At 39.7% G+C, this 16,010-nt stretch overlaps 1 protein-coding gene across 13 annotated transcripts in view; it reads right to left on the bottom strand.

Annotated features, from left to right (window-relative positions):
• Positions 1–16,010, bottom strand: part of dlg1b (discs large MAGUK scaffold protein 1b) — a 135,560-nt gene that overhangs the window by 106,781 nt on the left and 12,769 nt on the right. For all 13 annotated transcript variants that reach the window (XM_067606914.1, XM_067606915.1, XM_067606916.1 and 10 more), the window contains exon 3: positions 4,885–5,048. In XM_067606914.1, the coding sequence (XP_067463015.1) occupies positions 4,885–5,048 (164 nt within the window). The remainder of the gene's footprint in view (positions 1–4,884; positions 5,049–16,010) is intronic.

Below are 16,010 nucleotides of genomic sequence, written 5' to 3'. Positions count from 1 at the left end.
ATAACGATACCCGTCCCTACTTATCACACCTATAATCAAACCAGTAGCGCACACACACACACACACACACACACACACACACACACACACACACACACACACAAGCTTTACTCACAATAAGAACGTTTGCTCTTCTTTAAGCAAAAATAAATAAATAAATAAATAAATAAAAGTGCAAAGCTCAGGATGCGTCAGATGGAATAAAAAGAACAAACAAAAAGGTTCAAATGGTCAAAACAGCAAACTTTCTACCCATCATGCACTTCAACTTTTAAACCTTCACTTAAATCCACTAAAAAAAAATACATTTGTGTATTGATTGGTCTTTTTGTGCCTTTTAACATCTATTCTATTTTTTTAATATATAAATGTTCTTTGTTTTTCTTTGTTAATAATATTTTTTGAAGCACTTTGTAACATTGTTTTAAAAAGAGCAAAACCAATAAAAGGTAACTGATATTCTTATAAAGCTTCTTGTTCTGTTAGCTTAGCTTAGCACAAAGACTGGAAGCGGGGGGAAACTGCTAGCATAGCCCCAACAAAAACAGAGAACTTTATACTTTCCAAACTTTAGCTTTAAAAAAAAAAAAATGTATTTCATACCAGGAAAGAAAAGGACATTTGTGGATTATTTTCCAAATTTCGGTTAATCCCATAACCTGTTATGGAAACAAGGGATTACAGAGAGATGACAGACAGTCAGATCCTCCGCTTTGTTTAATCTCACCTCAAACCAGACTCCAAATTACAAATATAAACGGATCTTTTACTAAGCTGCACTTTGTTCCTCTCACGCAATCACTGTTTTTACATTGGAGACCACCCCCCCGTAAAGAAAGTTTACAAAAAATGAGTTTTTAATACTGTTTTGGGGCGCTGACAGCAGAAGAGTCTCCTTTAGTTTGAAGTCTGGACTGTTAGACCATGTAGAGCTTTGAAAGTAATGAATGAATACTGAAGTTAACTGGAAGCCAATGATAAGAGGCTAAAATGGTTATTATGTATCATGATGTGGTTTGTTTGATCCAGTCTGTCTGTATAACCTGAAGGTAAAGAACTGAATTATAATAAACACATGAATAACTTTCTCCAAGTCACAGAATTATAGTAACAATCTGATTTTTGAAACCAGTGAACTCCTTTACTGATGATCCGAAGTTAAACAGGAATCAAAGATGACTCCTTCATAAAAACAAATGTGTGTCTGATGATTGAGTTGGAAGAAGTTAAGTTCAGTATTTTATACCCTTTAAACAAGTCCTGCAGAATAACAACAGACTCAACACATCCTCAGACTCTTCTGTCCTGCAGCAACAACAACAAACATTTTCCCTCCGAGGAGATTTCTGACTCATCGAAACCTGCTGAGTCAGCAGAAACGGTTTCATTCTGTAGTTTAATAAACTACAGCTGCTGGAGGGACGAGCCCCCGAATACTGTAACTACACCAAACCCATAATACTTATGTACTTTTACTGTAGGAGGACTTTTCATGCAGGACTTTTACTTGTAATGGAGTATTTTTACACTGATGTATTGGTACTTTTACTGCAGTAAAGTATCTGAGTACTTCTTCCATAACTGGTGAAGCATTTGATTCAAGTGTGTCTGATTTGTCCAAGATAAATCAACGACTGATGTGCCATATTTTTAATTAAAAATGCCAAAATTTGCAGCTACATTAAATGTATGGAACCAAATATGCAGCAAGATTTACTCAAACCTGTTTAACATCAACTGTGTGATTTGATTATATGAACTTTTAAGTGTTCAAAAGCTTAAAAACAAACTTCCCTCTGCAAACAAACAATCCAGAGACGCTTTAACCTCAGAGTTCAACACAGCAAACCTCCGACCTGCTCGCTGCTCCTCCTCCTCCTCCTCAGTACTGTAAACGTGTTAAATGTGTCATCCAGATGCCAAAGAAACATAAAAAAAAAAAAAATGCTCCTGTGAGTGATGCTGAGTGGAAAAAGCCAAGAAACAAAAACATGATGAGAGCAGAGAAAAGACGAGCGGAGCGATGACGCAGCAGCCTTTAATGTTTTTATATGTGAATACTTTTGATGTGAGTCGATGCACAGCTCATCAAAAGTTGCTGCACTCGCACCGTTTGACTTCAGCGTTTCTACACTTTCAAAAAAAAAAAAAAAGAGGTAATTACACCAGAAGCAGCTAAATAATATGCACATAATCTTCATTTCTTACAAAGTCTGCACAAAGTCTCAGAGTCCGTTCAACGAAACATCAAACTCAGTGATTTTGTTTTTCTTGCTCTAACTGCTGCAGCTCACAGCCGAGCCTCGGGTCAGCGGGATATGTTAAAATTAGCGACGCTCCAGATTATTCCAGCGCTCGTCTGAATCAGCTGATATTCATGACTAATGATTCGATTGATCATCTGAAAAAGATTCTTTCTCCCAAAAGGACTTGCTGCCGTCTGCTGCCAGGAAACAGGAAAGTACAGCTTCATCAGCAGAAAAAAATCAACTGGCAGGAAGTTCTCACACTTTTATTAACAGGAGTTACAACATTTAATCAACTTTCTTAGTTTAGAAAAACATCTCTCATCTCTGCTGATATTCAGGAGCTCCAGAGGAGTCCTGCAGATATATTTTACTAACACTCGATGACAATGAGCTTGTTAAACAGATAGAAAACAAATCGTTTTAGATAGGGAAGCACGTCATCGGTATCGGCCTATATAAGCTCTAAAATGAAATATCAGCATCGGCCCGAAATGAACATTTTCTGCTGATTATGAGAGGCTGATTTGTTGCCTTCTCCTCCGACGCCTGACTGTGTTTCCCTCCACGGACTGTTTGACCCTGACGGTCCCGGCGCCTACTCCGCAGGCTGCACTCCACTCAGCCGCCCGTCAGACCCGCTGCTTCTTCCCACTTTAAACTGTGGAGCGTTAGCCAGTTAGCCTCTCAGCTAACGTTAGCCCCGGTTCTCCATGTGGATCCATCCGGAGCACCGAGCCCTGGTTTGTTATTCAGGTTAAAGCAGCTGATCTGACGGGCGGCTGAGTGAAGTGCAGCCTGCGGAGGAAACACCGGGACCGTCAGGGTGAAACAGTCCACGGAGGAGCCGCTAAGTTCGGCTGCACAGATAGGAAACACCTCGGCTGACAGGATGTACCACTCTGATTGGAAAAAAAAATCTTTTTGGTTTATAACGGCGGTTGTCAACCAGCGTATCAGGTGCATTAGCGCCACCTTCTGCTCCGGAGTGTGGACCAGAGATTAAATCCTACACATTAATCCTGTCTGTCTAATAAACTCAATGAAAACTCTACTGCTGCTCCCACTTGGCAGCTTCATTAAAGTTTTAACACTGAGCTCCTGAACTCCAGTCTTCCTCAGTTCTTTCTTCATATATTGTCTTTCTTGATCATAATATAATCTATGCTTACATGTATAATAGTCTCCTCAGCCAGCTGGTAAAAATATGTGCATATATCGGATATCGGCAAAAAATCCAATATTGTGCCTCCCTAGTTTTAGAGTCTGACTTGATATATTTTCAGTAAAAATCTGGTTGACTCGTCTGTTCCAGCGTTACGTCCTTTAACAGACAGAATTCAGGTTTTGACTGTATTTTCACAGAAGTTGTTCATCGGAATAAAATATTAAAATATTAGAAACAAGGACCTCGTTCCCATCTGGTCTTATCATGTGATCTGTATCTGGATACACAAAAACACACAAAACTGCACATTTGGGCCACAATCTTGTCAGAAATGTGATAATTCTACTTCAAACCATGAACATACATGAGGTGGACAAAATATTAGGAACACTTTTCAATATCACATCCTCAGTTGAACACATCATGTGATTCTATGTCAAGAGTGTGACTAAATCGTCATATCTGGTAGTTATTTAGTCTTTTTAGTCAGCTAAATAGCTAAGTCCATGGAGCTAGCATTTAGCAAAGAGTGGAAAGGCTCCAGAATCTGTGGCTGTTACAAGTGATGTGGCTTTCTACTCTTTTCTGCCTTTTAAACAATATTTCATCTACAGTTTTTCCACATTACCTGATCTAATTTAATGAAAATCTCACTTGAAGATAATATTAGTAATAATAACATCATGTGACCGGTGTTATAGTAGCCTGTTGTGGTTCATTCACACCATGATGATTTTTTTGTGTTTTCTGAGAAAGCTGAAAAAATGACTTGTGCCGTTATTTTAGGAAGCTGACGATATATAACACGCTCCGGTACATCAACATCATGATGTCAACAGAAACTGGAAACATATGAGCTTCATAAAAGTAGAATTTACAGCAGAGCTGTTACATTAGATTCCTACTAAAGTGCTCGCTGAGTGTAGTGACGTTAGCCGTGTTAGCACAGCTGCTGTAAGCTAACCACGCTGTCATGTGACCCTTTCCTTCATCTCTTCCTTTAACCTGAGATGTTCATCACATACTGAGCTTTGACGAGGTTTCTAATTAACTGCAGGTGTAAAGTCAGATGTCATCAGATACAGATCACACGTTAACACCAGGGGGTGTTAACCAGTACTCCCACTGACCCTACACGGCCTCCCAGCTCCTTCATCAGCAGTTTTACAGCCGGACTGATATCAAAAGCAGTGAGTCAGTCAGCATGTTGAAATGTTTTGTGGTTTATATTTAGTAGTTTCTATTTTTACTGAGGGCTGTTTTCTGTTTCCAAGATACGCAACATTAAAGAGAGCAGACCAGTTTAGACGCAAGAAAAACATCACATCACTTCCAACACTGCAGTTCTGTTCAGACTGAGTGTTTACATCCTGTCCTGCGGCGGTCACCGACCCGCCACCGCCACCGCCGCCGCCACCAATTAAACCTGATGACATCATAACCACGGCAGGAAATTAAAGCTGTTCTTACCTCGATGCTGGTGCTAAGGCTGGGCAGAGTGTCCGAGGTCACCGTTGTGCTTTGAAGGCTGGAGAAGTCCCACAGGTTGACGGGCGTCATGGGGTCCGCCCCCTTGGAAGACTCCGCCCATCTCTGACTGTCCAATAAGGTCACTTCGTAAAATTCCTGGATATCTGAGGCGAGAAAAAGACAAATAGAAAATATACATTACAGCAGCTTTAAGAACATAATCTAAGGATCCTGTTTTTCTGTTGGATCCAAACCAACAATGAACTGATCTAACAAAGCCTGATAGACCTGGTTCCTCTGCTGTAGACCTCCACAGACTCAGACTGAGGAGCAGGACGGGTCCTCACATCCTACATCTATATATGCTGGAAAAGTCTGAAGACTTTTGGAAAGAAGTGAAAGTCAAAATAATTCATATAATTGGATACAACTCAGTAATGTCACCTATTCGCTGTATATTAGCAGCTGGTGTGTGACAGTACTAAAAATAGATATAATGCTAAACTCATCAGGATATTGATGATATGATTCTTAAACACTGGACGTCTGAGGTCAGTCCCACATCGGAGGACTGGTACAGTGGACGTATTGAAACAATATGAGCGGATTTACTGAGATCCTGCAACCTGTTGATGTGACGGATCCACCAGTGAAGGGACAGAGACTGGACCAGGTGCCATGTGCATGACATGTGTTACCTGGAGGCTAGCATGCCTGGTTTGTGTGAGTGTAGAGTCTATGTTATTGTGACTCCTGCTGAATTCTTTCTGTTTCTATTTGTTCGATTGCTTTGTTACGGACAATTTGGTTCTGTCAAATATGGATGTTAGTCCAAAAATGTAGCACATTTGTTGTAACGTGACAGAACTGCAAATAAGAAGATTTATATGTTTAAAAAAGTGTATTTAAACATGTAGTATTGTGTGTGTATCAAAGCCTGATATATCTTATTAAAAACACGTCAGTGAGTCACACCGCTGCACTGGGTCACATGTTCCTTCATCATGTTTAGAAACGGCTCCAAAGACTAATAACAGTGATCATGTTTTCAGTCTCCAGAGAGTAGTTCTGTGTAAGGCAGACGATCTGGAGTCATCACAAGGAGGACGTAGAGGTAACTTTACAAACGAAGCGTTCAGAGCAAATATAAATAACAGAAAACCACAAACAGCAAGATATGTCCTTTTTCAACATGTTGTCTCATTGAGATCATGATTCCAAAGAGAGATTTGTGTTAAAGAATGTTTATAGCTTCACTAGCTTGTTTTGCTACATATCACAACCTCCTAACTTTGTACTACAGTATAAATTTCTCAAAGAGCTTTGCTGCATCTCAAATCTCTGAACATTATGAGTGCATAAGTGCGTTCACACTGAGAAGTATGGAAAATGTGAGTACCCAGATAGTGCACTCAAAACGGTCAAAAAGTTGAGTGTGGAACTATGGAAACTTCTCGCCCCCAATGGTCTCCATCTTGGCTACGTAGCGGAAGGGGAGGGATCACTTTTCAAACTGGAAAAGGCGGCCGGGTACGTAGTAACTACGGTGAACATCGCCACGTTATACAAATGTGAGTTATACATGTGTTTTTTTAGCACTAAGCACCACTATACTGCTGTCTGTTATAAGCCATCAGCATGTTTTTTGGGTTAATTTAGCAGTCTGTAATGATTTGGTAGCGCGAACGATAACGCAAACGCTAACGCTAGCTAATGCTAATTTGCGATCCTCATTTCCAGTAAGTGCACAACGGCTGTGTTTGATTTGAGACGACACTACCCTGTAGAAATTCGCACACTACACCAGTAAGTACATGGTGTACACAGTGTACTACATGAAAGTGTACTAACTGAAGTATGTGATTTGAGACACAGTCCAGAAGTTGCGATATGTAGCACAACAAGCTAGTGAAGCTGTAAACAGAACCGTGTTCCTGCACATGCTCAGTAGCGTCTGCCGTACACAGAACTACTCTCCAGAGACTGAAAACGTGATGCTGTTATTAGTCTTTAGAGACGTTTCTAAACAAACTAACATGACCAAACTCTTCATGATGAAGGAACATGTGACCCAGTGCAGCGGTGTGACTCACTGACGTGTTTTTAATAATAATAATAATAAGATATATCAGGCTTTGATACAAACACAATACTTGTTAGTAGTTAAACTCCCAAATATAAATATCAGTATTGGCCTCAAATATCCAGAATCAGTCAGTTATAATGATGCTGAGTTTTTGGTCATTTGTGTTATTAAACTGCTGTGAGAACATCAGATTTCCCTCCACAGAAGTTAAATTAAGAGATATTTCATTGATTGATTAGCTGATACTACCAGCTCCTGCTGCAGCTCAGTCGGTCTATATTATAAAAAGCCTGCAGCTGAACGATCAACATCCAACATGTTATTTTATTTTTGGACGCAACAATTCTGAAGAGGGCTTCCAGAGAGCAAAGAGCTAAAATAACCGAGGCTTTCTTTGGCTCGACGGACAGCTGACCACCAGCCGGCACAGATGTTTTCTCATAAACCATCAGATCACCACTTCAACAGCTCCGCAGTGCTGATCACTGCAGCTACCAGGCTTTAAAAGACAGGCTCACAATCCTTCAAGTGTGTCTTAAAACAACAGTCAGGAGCCCAAATGAACATGAAACCTGTTTTTTCTTGCTGTAATCATTCCTCCTGTTCATACTGACCATTAGAAGATCCCTTCATAATGACCTTACAATGGAAGTGATGGAGGACAAAATCCACAGTCCATCTAACTCAGACTGCTGAAGCTGAATAGAAGCTTCACACAGACTTTAAATGACTGTGTGGACACACTGTGACTGTGGATTTTTAGCCTCCATCACTTACACTGAAAGCACATTTGAAGGATCTTTTAATTATAGTTCAAACGATATATCGCTCAGCTGATTTTATCAGCCGATATTGGCCGATCACATTCAGGTCGGTATCAGATCGTTATCAGCGTGTATGTTGTCCGAAATGCACCAATATTTAGTTTTTTTTTTAAAGTTATATAGGCAGCATTTCATTCACAGTTTAACTGCACTGATGTTATTTTGGACAATAAAGTTTATTGTTAAACTGTAAAATATCCTCCATTACATCTCTGTGTTTGATATTTGAGGGATCATCTCAAAAAAATGTGTTTATATATATATATATATAAACATACATACATATATATATATGCATATGTATATATACATATACACACACAGAGAGAGAGAGAGAGAGAGAGAGAGAGAGAGAGAGAGAGAGAGAGAGAGAGAGAGAGAGAGAGAGAGAGAGAGAGAGAGAGAACAATATTGGCCAATATATTTACTCCCTAATATCAGTATCGGCCTCTAAAGTCCAGTATCGTTCAGGCTGTATTTGTAATATCCAGTATGAACAGGAGGAATGACTCTTTCACTGCTCATATGGACACCTGACTGCTGGTTTAACACACTGGGAACACTGGGAACTGGTCATTTAACAGCACAGAGTAACAACATAAAACCACCCAATCATTAAAGAAAGATGAGGATAAAGCCATCAGTTCAGCTTGTGTATAAATAAGGATGATGCTGTGATGTTTCTGGAGTCAGAGGAGAGAAACTCTTCAGTAACTTGTTGTCCATTATAAGGAGGACTTCCTTCCTTCCTTCCTTCCTTCCTTCCTTCCTTCAGCTCTGCGCTCATACAGTCGAAGCCCAACATGCCTCAGTGACGGCGCAGCAGTGCCACGTGGAGCTGCTGCAGTAATTCCACTTCAGACTCTTTCTGACTGCACACAATCAAAAATACATCCAAATCCCTCAACCGGCTCAGACACACAGCTGACATTTCAGCACGACAAAGATGCATCAGCTCAAACACTCGTATTTATATCACAGCTGACAGCCGCTGCAAGACAATCTCTCTGTTACCAGAAAGAACAGGAAGCTAAATCACTGAAAATAAAGGCCCCAAAACAAAGATTTTCATGTTATGTAATACCTTTTGATGACTGAAAATAGCTCCAATGTCGTACTGAAGCTGCTGTAAGAACTAAAAATACTCTCAAAGGTTCCTTCTTCACTTCCACACCCTCCTCATCGTTTGTCTTCTACTTTTATTACAGGACAGGTTCAGGTTTTAAGTCTGTATTAAAACAACTCTCACAGGCCGATGTTTACACTGAAACAGGTTTTACTATCTGTTGTGTTTCGTCCTGTTCTCACCGTCCAATAACGGATCCTAACGAGGACAAAATCAACACCATATGTAAATATATATTATTTATATTCCAACGATGCTTCAAACTATCAGTAAATGTTGAGTCTGACAATCTAAAACATCTCTCTTTGGGAGATTTATCTTACTTTGTACTTTAAATGTGTTTTGGGTTTTGTTTTTTTATGATTCTTTAACTTATGTAAAGAGTCTATGAGTACCTTGCAAAGTGCTTTATAAATAAAATGTATTATTATTATTAAAGGTATAATATGTAATTATTCCACATTAAAATGTGTAAAAACAACTAGACCTATGTTATATATGTTGTTGAGTTGTGTACTTACATTATCCCAAATGTTTCCAACAATGTTCAAACTCAGAGAAATCTGTAATTTAATCAAAGTAACGGACCGTTTCATTTGGTCGCCTGTCGATGGCGTCATACCTCCTCTACCAAAGAGTAAACATGCACAAGATGCATACGGCGGCGCTGTGTTTGTCCGCTACAATGGCGTCTACCAAAGAGTAACTTACACACATACAAGATAATACATCGGCGTTGTGGTTGTTCCACACAAACTGTTATAAATGGACTTTGATTCAGTTTTAAGACACATTTTCATGATAAATTTAGGTGGTTTTTAACTATATCTTTTAGCCGGAAGAAGGATTTTAGTCATTGGACGTCTGGATCTTAAATTATCAGAGAAATAAACCAAACAAGTGTTATTTAACAACGAAGACAACGACTCCCATGATCCCTTGCTGCTTCACACCGTCATCACACTCCGTCTTTTGTTGTTGTTTTGATTGAGACGCCTAGCGGCTGAAATTACATACTGTGTGTTTAAATCAGCTCCTCTGATGAGCGACGGTGTTTGGATCTATGTGATGCTTTGTAATTGTTGAGTTTGTCCTTTAAAGGCTTTTCTGATCATCGTAGAGTTGCAGTTTATGATCTGACTGGTAGAAAACTTTTTTTTTTAACTATAATTGAACATAATTTCAACATCTAAGGTTTCAAAGAAGTTCAGTGAAGTCTCCTCCACTAAAAATCACTTTTCTCTTCTTCGTCTCTGTGCAGAGTTTCTCTGAGCTCATTAAAAATATGATTTGAACACGTGAGCCAATCGTGGACCAGTATGAAACTTACTTGAAGCCTCCAGTGAACAAACACTGATGATGAACTTTACAGTGAAGGAGGAAACATCTGGTGTCCTTCTGAGGTTAAATATATTAACATATTTATAGATAATAAGGAGGAGGAGGAGGAGATGCCATTTGAATGATTTTATAGTGATAATTATACGTTTTTCTGGAAAAAAAAACCCATCAGACACACATTATTGTTCCAAGCTGAGTGTTTTTATATGTTTTAATACATGTCAGGAGGGGATCTTTAACTGGTTTGTATTTTTAAGATTGAGCACAATTTTATAATTATTTTCATCATCAATTTATCTGTCAATCATTGTCTCGATTAATCGATTAGTTGTTTGGTCCAAAAAATGTCAGAAAATGGTGAAAAAAGTGGATCAGTGTTAAAGATGACGTCCTCAAATGTCTCGTTTTGTCCAAAACTCAAAGATGTTCAGTTTACTGTCACAGAAACTAAAGAAACCAGAAAACATTCACATTTAAGAAAACCATTCAAAATGATTAATCATCTATCAAAACAGCTGGTGATTAGTTTACTGTCCATCAGTTGTTCCAGTTCTATTCTACAGTTTATCTGAAATTAATCTACGACTTCAACAGTCTGAATTAATCAAGTTAAGAGTCTCTGCAGACACACAGACTGGAAGCACAGCAGCAGGTCTGGAGAAAGTCAAACTGGTTTATATGGAGCTGAAGGTCATTCTGGGTCAACAGGACTCTGGGGTTTAACTGGGAGGTGATGAGGAGTAATATGGAATGAGGACTCTTCTAACTGGAAACAAAAAGACCAGAACCCTTACTGAACGTTTTCTCTGATTCTGTGGTTGTATTGAACATTAATTACCAATTGATCAAATGATAAATACTTCAGAACAAATCTGTCTGTACGAGTACTTTTTATACAAGTCATCAGTCAAGTTTTGCTTTAATTTTAAACTTTATTTGAATTTATTCTGTCAATCATTTAACATGTTTGTCAAGTAACTTTCTGCAGGTTAAATTTCCTCAAACGAGTGTTTGTGCTTTTGTTTCATGTCTGTAGCAGATACTCTAGAAGATACTCTGCACCAGAAGCTTTTAAAAGCAGCAGGTATGTGGACAAAAAGGTGATATTTGTTAACAAAAACATTAATGGAACATGAGGCAAAAATTAACCCGAAAATAACTCTCGTCCCTCCTGACCGCTGGCTCCATTTCAGTGCGCCGCAACACGTAACAGCGAAGGGCGGGAAAACATTTTAAATGGAGAGTAACCAGTCAGCCACATGTCTGCAGGACGAAAGACACGGTGGCTTTACTAGCTGACCAATAACTGCCAGCATGGACAGTAATGTTCACAATATCTCCCTTGACTTGACTTGACTTGACTTGAATCTGGCGGCGGATCCGGTGGATCCGGTGGATCTGCCTTTACATCCTCAGTGTGACCTTTGTCTTTTCCTGTTTTTCCAGTTTGCCATGAATACACCGGTAGGTCAGGTTAGGAGTGATCTTACAGTCCGTTGGCTGCCGTTTACTTTGTTGTTTTATTGAAGTCTTTGTACATGTCACCAGGTTTCTGTCCTGCCGGCTGTAGTGTGCGTCTGTCACCTATGACCCTACATATACAACCCTGTGTATCTAATGACCACCACCCAGTGTCCAAAATAATACTGCAAGTTATAACTAAACAAATGACATCAGTCTCATCTAACTGGAACCTACCACCTGCTCAGGTAATAACGGGGCTGAGCATAAACAGGTCATACTACCACAAATAAACCCTGTAAACAAACATAAACCAATCACATCAACCAATGTCTTCAACTATTTTAAAAAACCTCACCGACAAATTATCAGAAACATTTGAAAATAATGATTTAACTCATGTTGGGGGGGGGGTAGAGCCTCGTGAAAAAGGGACTGGAGCCTTTTCACAATATCACTAAACTGGACAAAAAGCTTCTTCTTCAAGACCAACTAAACCAGCAAAGATCTGGAAACCGTCTCCATCTCGCAGCGTGAAGGAGCGGGTCGGTTAGTCTGAGCGTCCTCAGGGGACGAACCTTAAACACAGCAGCGTATTGATGTCCCATAAAAAGAAAAAAGGGGGGACGTCTGTGGGATTGTCTGGGAGACTGTTGGAGATGGTTTTACAGTGAAACCAGTGAGCCGTTTTCCAGAGTTAGAGGTTTATGTTTGAAAGCAGCGGCTGCAGTTTTACACTGACTGAACACGCTTCTTCATCCTGGAACCACAACAGAACTTCTACTGTTTTATATTCTCCCTCCACAGACTTAATTGGCTCATTTATGTCTTTTTTTTAAGTAAAACATTCTGTTTTCAGGTCCTGAAATATGAGGATTTGTTGCTTTTCTTTCTCCTATATGACAGTAAATTGAACATCTTTGGATATTTGGACTGTTGGTTGGATAAAACAAGCGATCTGTATGTAAGACAATATTCCATCCTGGAAATTAAATGTAAAGAAGTGGGAAGTTAACTGACTCCTACAAAGAGTGATGCATTCTGGGTTGTTTGTAGCATTAATGTTGCTAGGCTAGTGAGTTTATTGAGAGTCTGTTAGAGTCAGTCAGCAATAGAAATGTTTGGTTTGCTCAGTTTAACCTGCTGGAGTTTCTGAACGCTTGTGTGATGTGTTTTTCTGCTACAGAGGACATTAATTCCAGGGTTCCCGCCAAAAAAAAGTTGTTAGGACCAGCGGCCATTTTGGCGTCCACATTCATCAACTAAAAAAAAAAAAGTCTAACTTGTAAAATCCTGAGCCTGTTATCAATGTTTAGCGGGACGATGCACAGAGCAGCAGAGTGAGACGTCTGTCCTCCCTCCTGCTCTCTGCTGTAAACACGCGGAGCTGTTAACGAGCAGCAGCTGCTCTCGTGTCTGTCTGGGTCTCTGTGCTCGTTATCAGCAGAGAGAAGCAAGACGGCAAGCATGTGTTCACCGACTAATAGCCTCAACTGTACACACGCTGCACCGTTCACAGCTATACTGTTGAACTTCATAATCACACACACACACATTTTAAACATGCACTGAACTATTCCATAAAAGGAGCTGCACTACTAGAAAACATCTTAAAATACTTTTTTTTTTCAGTGTCCCCGATGCTGAGGCCCAGCGGGGGGGTTAACTCAGGCCCGGCTGCGATACGCTGGCGGAAACTCTGAATTCATGACAAGTGAAAACATGTCCAAAACATCTTCTGACGTCTTGAAATGTGGGATTTACGTTCTGCTTTAATGGTTTAATGCATTTTACAAGGATGAGGATTCTGTTCTCCTCAGATAAAGAGTATCTCAGGTGTGTGAAAGTGTGAAAAACAGCTTTAAATACAAAACAATTCACAGATTTATAGAGAAAATAGTGTGCAGATGAAGTAAAAAGCTCACTTTAGGAGTTAAGAAAAGATTTGTTTTAAATCAACAGAAAATGAATCAGTGATGATGTCGATCGTTAACGTTTTTAAAGGGAAAATGTTAATTGTTCCGTCTCCAGTTTCTTCCAGCGTCTCACATTTTCTGCTTCTCTCTGTTTCTTCACATCTTTATAAACTGAACGTCTTTGTGTTCGGGACGGCTGGTCGTTGGTTTTTCAGTGAAGCACAATGGTTTCCTTTAGTTCATTTTCAGCTCCCAGAAATGTAATTAAAGTTAGCTGACAGATAGTTTCTAAAAGAGAGCTGTCCTCTCTGTGAGCGCTGACTGATCATATTAACCAGTTAAGTCTGCCGACACACAAGAGCTTCTGTTGTACAGGCTAATAAAAGACACACCTATTCAGACCGCTGTCGCCGTCTGTGAGGAAAACACACAACATAATATTACTAGCTAATCACACCTACAGTGAGCAAAGGTCACGACGCACATCAAACACTGTTTAACACACAAAATTAGAACAACAAGAACAAGACGAACACACACACTGCTCCTCCTCACATCTGACTTTAAACTTTTCACTAAAAACAAACAAAAAGTCTCTTTAAGTGTTAATAAGCTCAGTCGTGACGAAGCAAGATGGCACACGTTTAATCTGTAGCTGTTTGAAGAGAACGTCACGTTCGCTCCAACGACATCTCTACATCCAACTTCCAGATGATTCCTGATGTTTGGAAGTTCAGTACAAAGAGAAGCTTTTCATCCAGCTGAGGAAGCACAAAGACAGTCGTTGGTATTTAAGTGGAAATTGTCTCTTAACGGTTTCTAATTACAGAGTCACTCAGCTGGAACTCTGCTTAAAATTAGAAAAAATGTAATTTAACACTCAACTGGTATTCACTTCAACAGACTGATTAATCAACTCTAATTGCATCTATCAGCTGATCAACAGAAAAACTGTTCTGACTCATCTTTTTAATAATTAGTTCATTTCAGCTTCTCAAATGGTGAAGATTTTATGTTTTTCTTTGTCATACATGACAGTAAAGTGACAAAGTGAGACATTTAAAAAAGGCTAGGCAGTATTTTTTCTCCATTTTCTGATATTTTACAGACAAAACAATCAATTAATCGTCATTTTTCTAACAACAATGCAAACATTCTCTGTTTTCAGGTCTTGAAAAATGAGGATTAAATACTTATTTTGGGATTTTGGATGGTTGTTTGGACAAAAACATGCATTTTTTTCACAATTTCTTGACATTTTTTGACATTATAGACGACAGAATGAATCAATTAAATAAAGAAAATTGTTTGCAGATGACCTGATGATGTAATTAATCGTTAGCAGCTCGGCTAGCGGCCACCGGACAGCTGATTCTTAGATGTGAAACTGCTTCATTCAGTGTTTTAATCACCAGATCTGTTTGTTTAGGAGACCAATGTGGATAATTCAGCTCCTCGTAAAAACCTCCTGACTGACGAACACTGAAGGAATCCTAACGAGGAGGTCGTTTAACGATGAAGACAACAACTCCCATGATCCCGCACTACTTCACAACGTCTTCAAACTCCTTCTTTTGTTACTGTTTTGATTGAGAGACTCCCAGAGCAGAAATTACATATTTAAACACTCTAAACGATTTATCACTTAAATCAAAATAATCCTTATTTGCAGCTCTCGACCCTTCAAACGTCAAACGTCCGGCTGCCAAAACCCGCAGACAAGCTGCAATTAGCCGAATGACATCCAAATCTTTTTTCGTGCCGAAAACTGATTTATTAAACTGAAAAGATTCAATAGACGCCATCTGTTTCTCTGAGAGGAATCAGGCCAGCGTGAAGTGAAAGAATGAGAAGAAAAACAGAAAGTGAAGCACGCAGTAAATCAGCAGTGATGGTGGGATTATGGACTGGAGGGGGTGAGGGGGGGGTGGTGGGGGGGGTGGGGGGGGGGTAATCGTCGTGTCCACAGAGGGATTACACTGCTCTCGGCCTGCTGCAGACATCTCTTTTTTGGGGGGTTTGGCAGATTGGAAAACTGTGTGGCAGAACTCTACTTTTCATCAGCGAACGCTGGGACGTCAGGGTGAGCGTGACAAACACACCGAGGCAGAGAGAGAGAGAGAGAGAGAGAGAGTTTGTGGAGGTTAAAGTAGAAACAGAGATGTGCCAGTATAACGTCTCAATCAACCGTCAATACTGTGATTACTGTTGTTTTCAGAGGAAACGTTGAACACAGAGCAGCTCGATTCTGTTCAGCTACGACTGGCCTGTTAGAGCCCAGTACGACTGTCATCATGCTCCGTGTGCATTTACACATTTAACATGTTATTTAACTGTTAAAACTCAGCAGATTAACACGAACTACAAAGTTC

This window comes from Thunnus thynnus, chromosome 12 (genome assembly GCF_963924715.1).
Source record: "Thunnus thynnus chromosome 12, fThuThy2.1, whole genome shotgun sequence".
NCBI lineage: Eukaryota > Metazoa > Chordata > Actinopteri > Scombriformes > Scombridae > Thunnus > Thunnus thynnus.
This window is presented reverse-complemented; position numbering and strand designations above follow the sequence as displayed.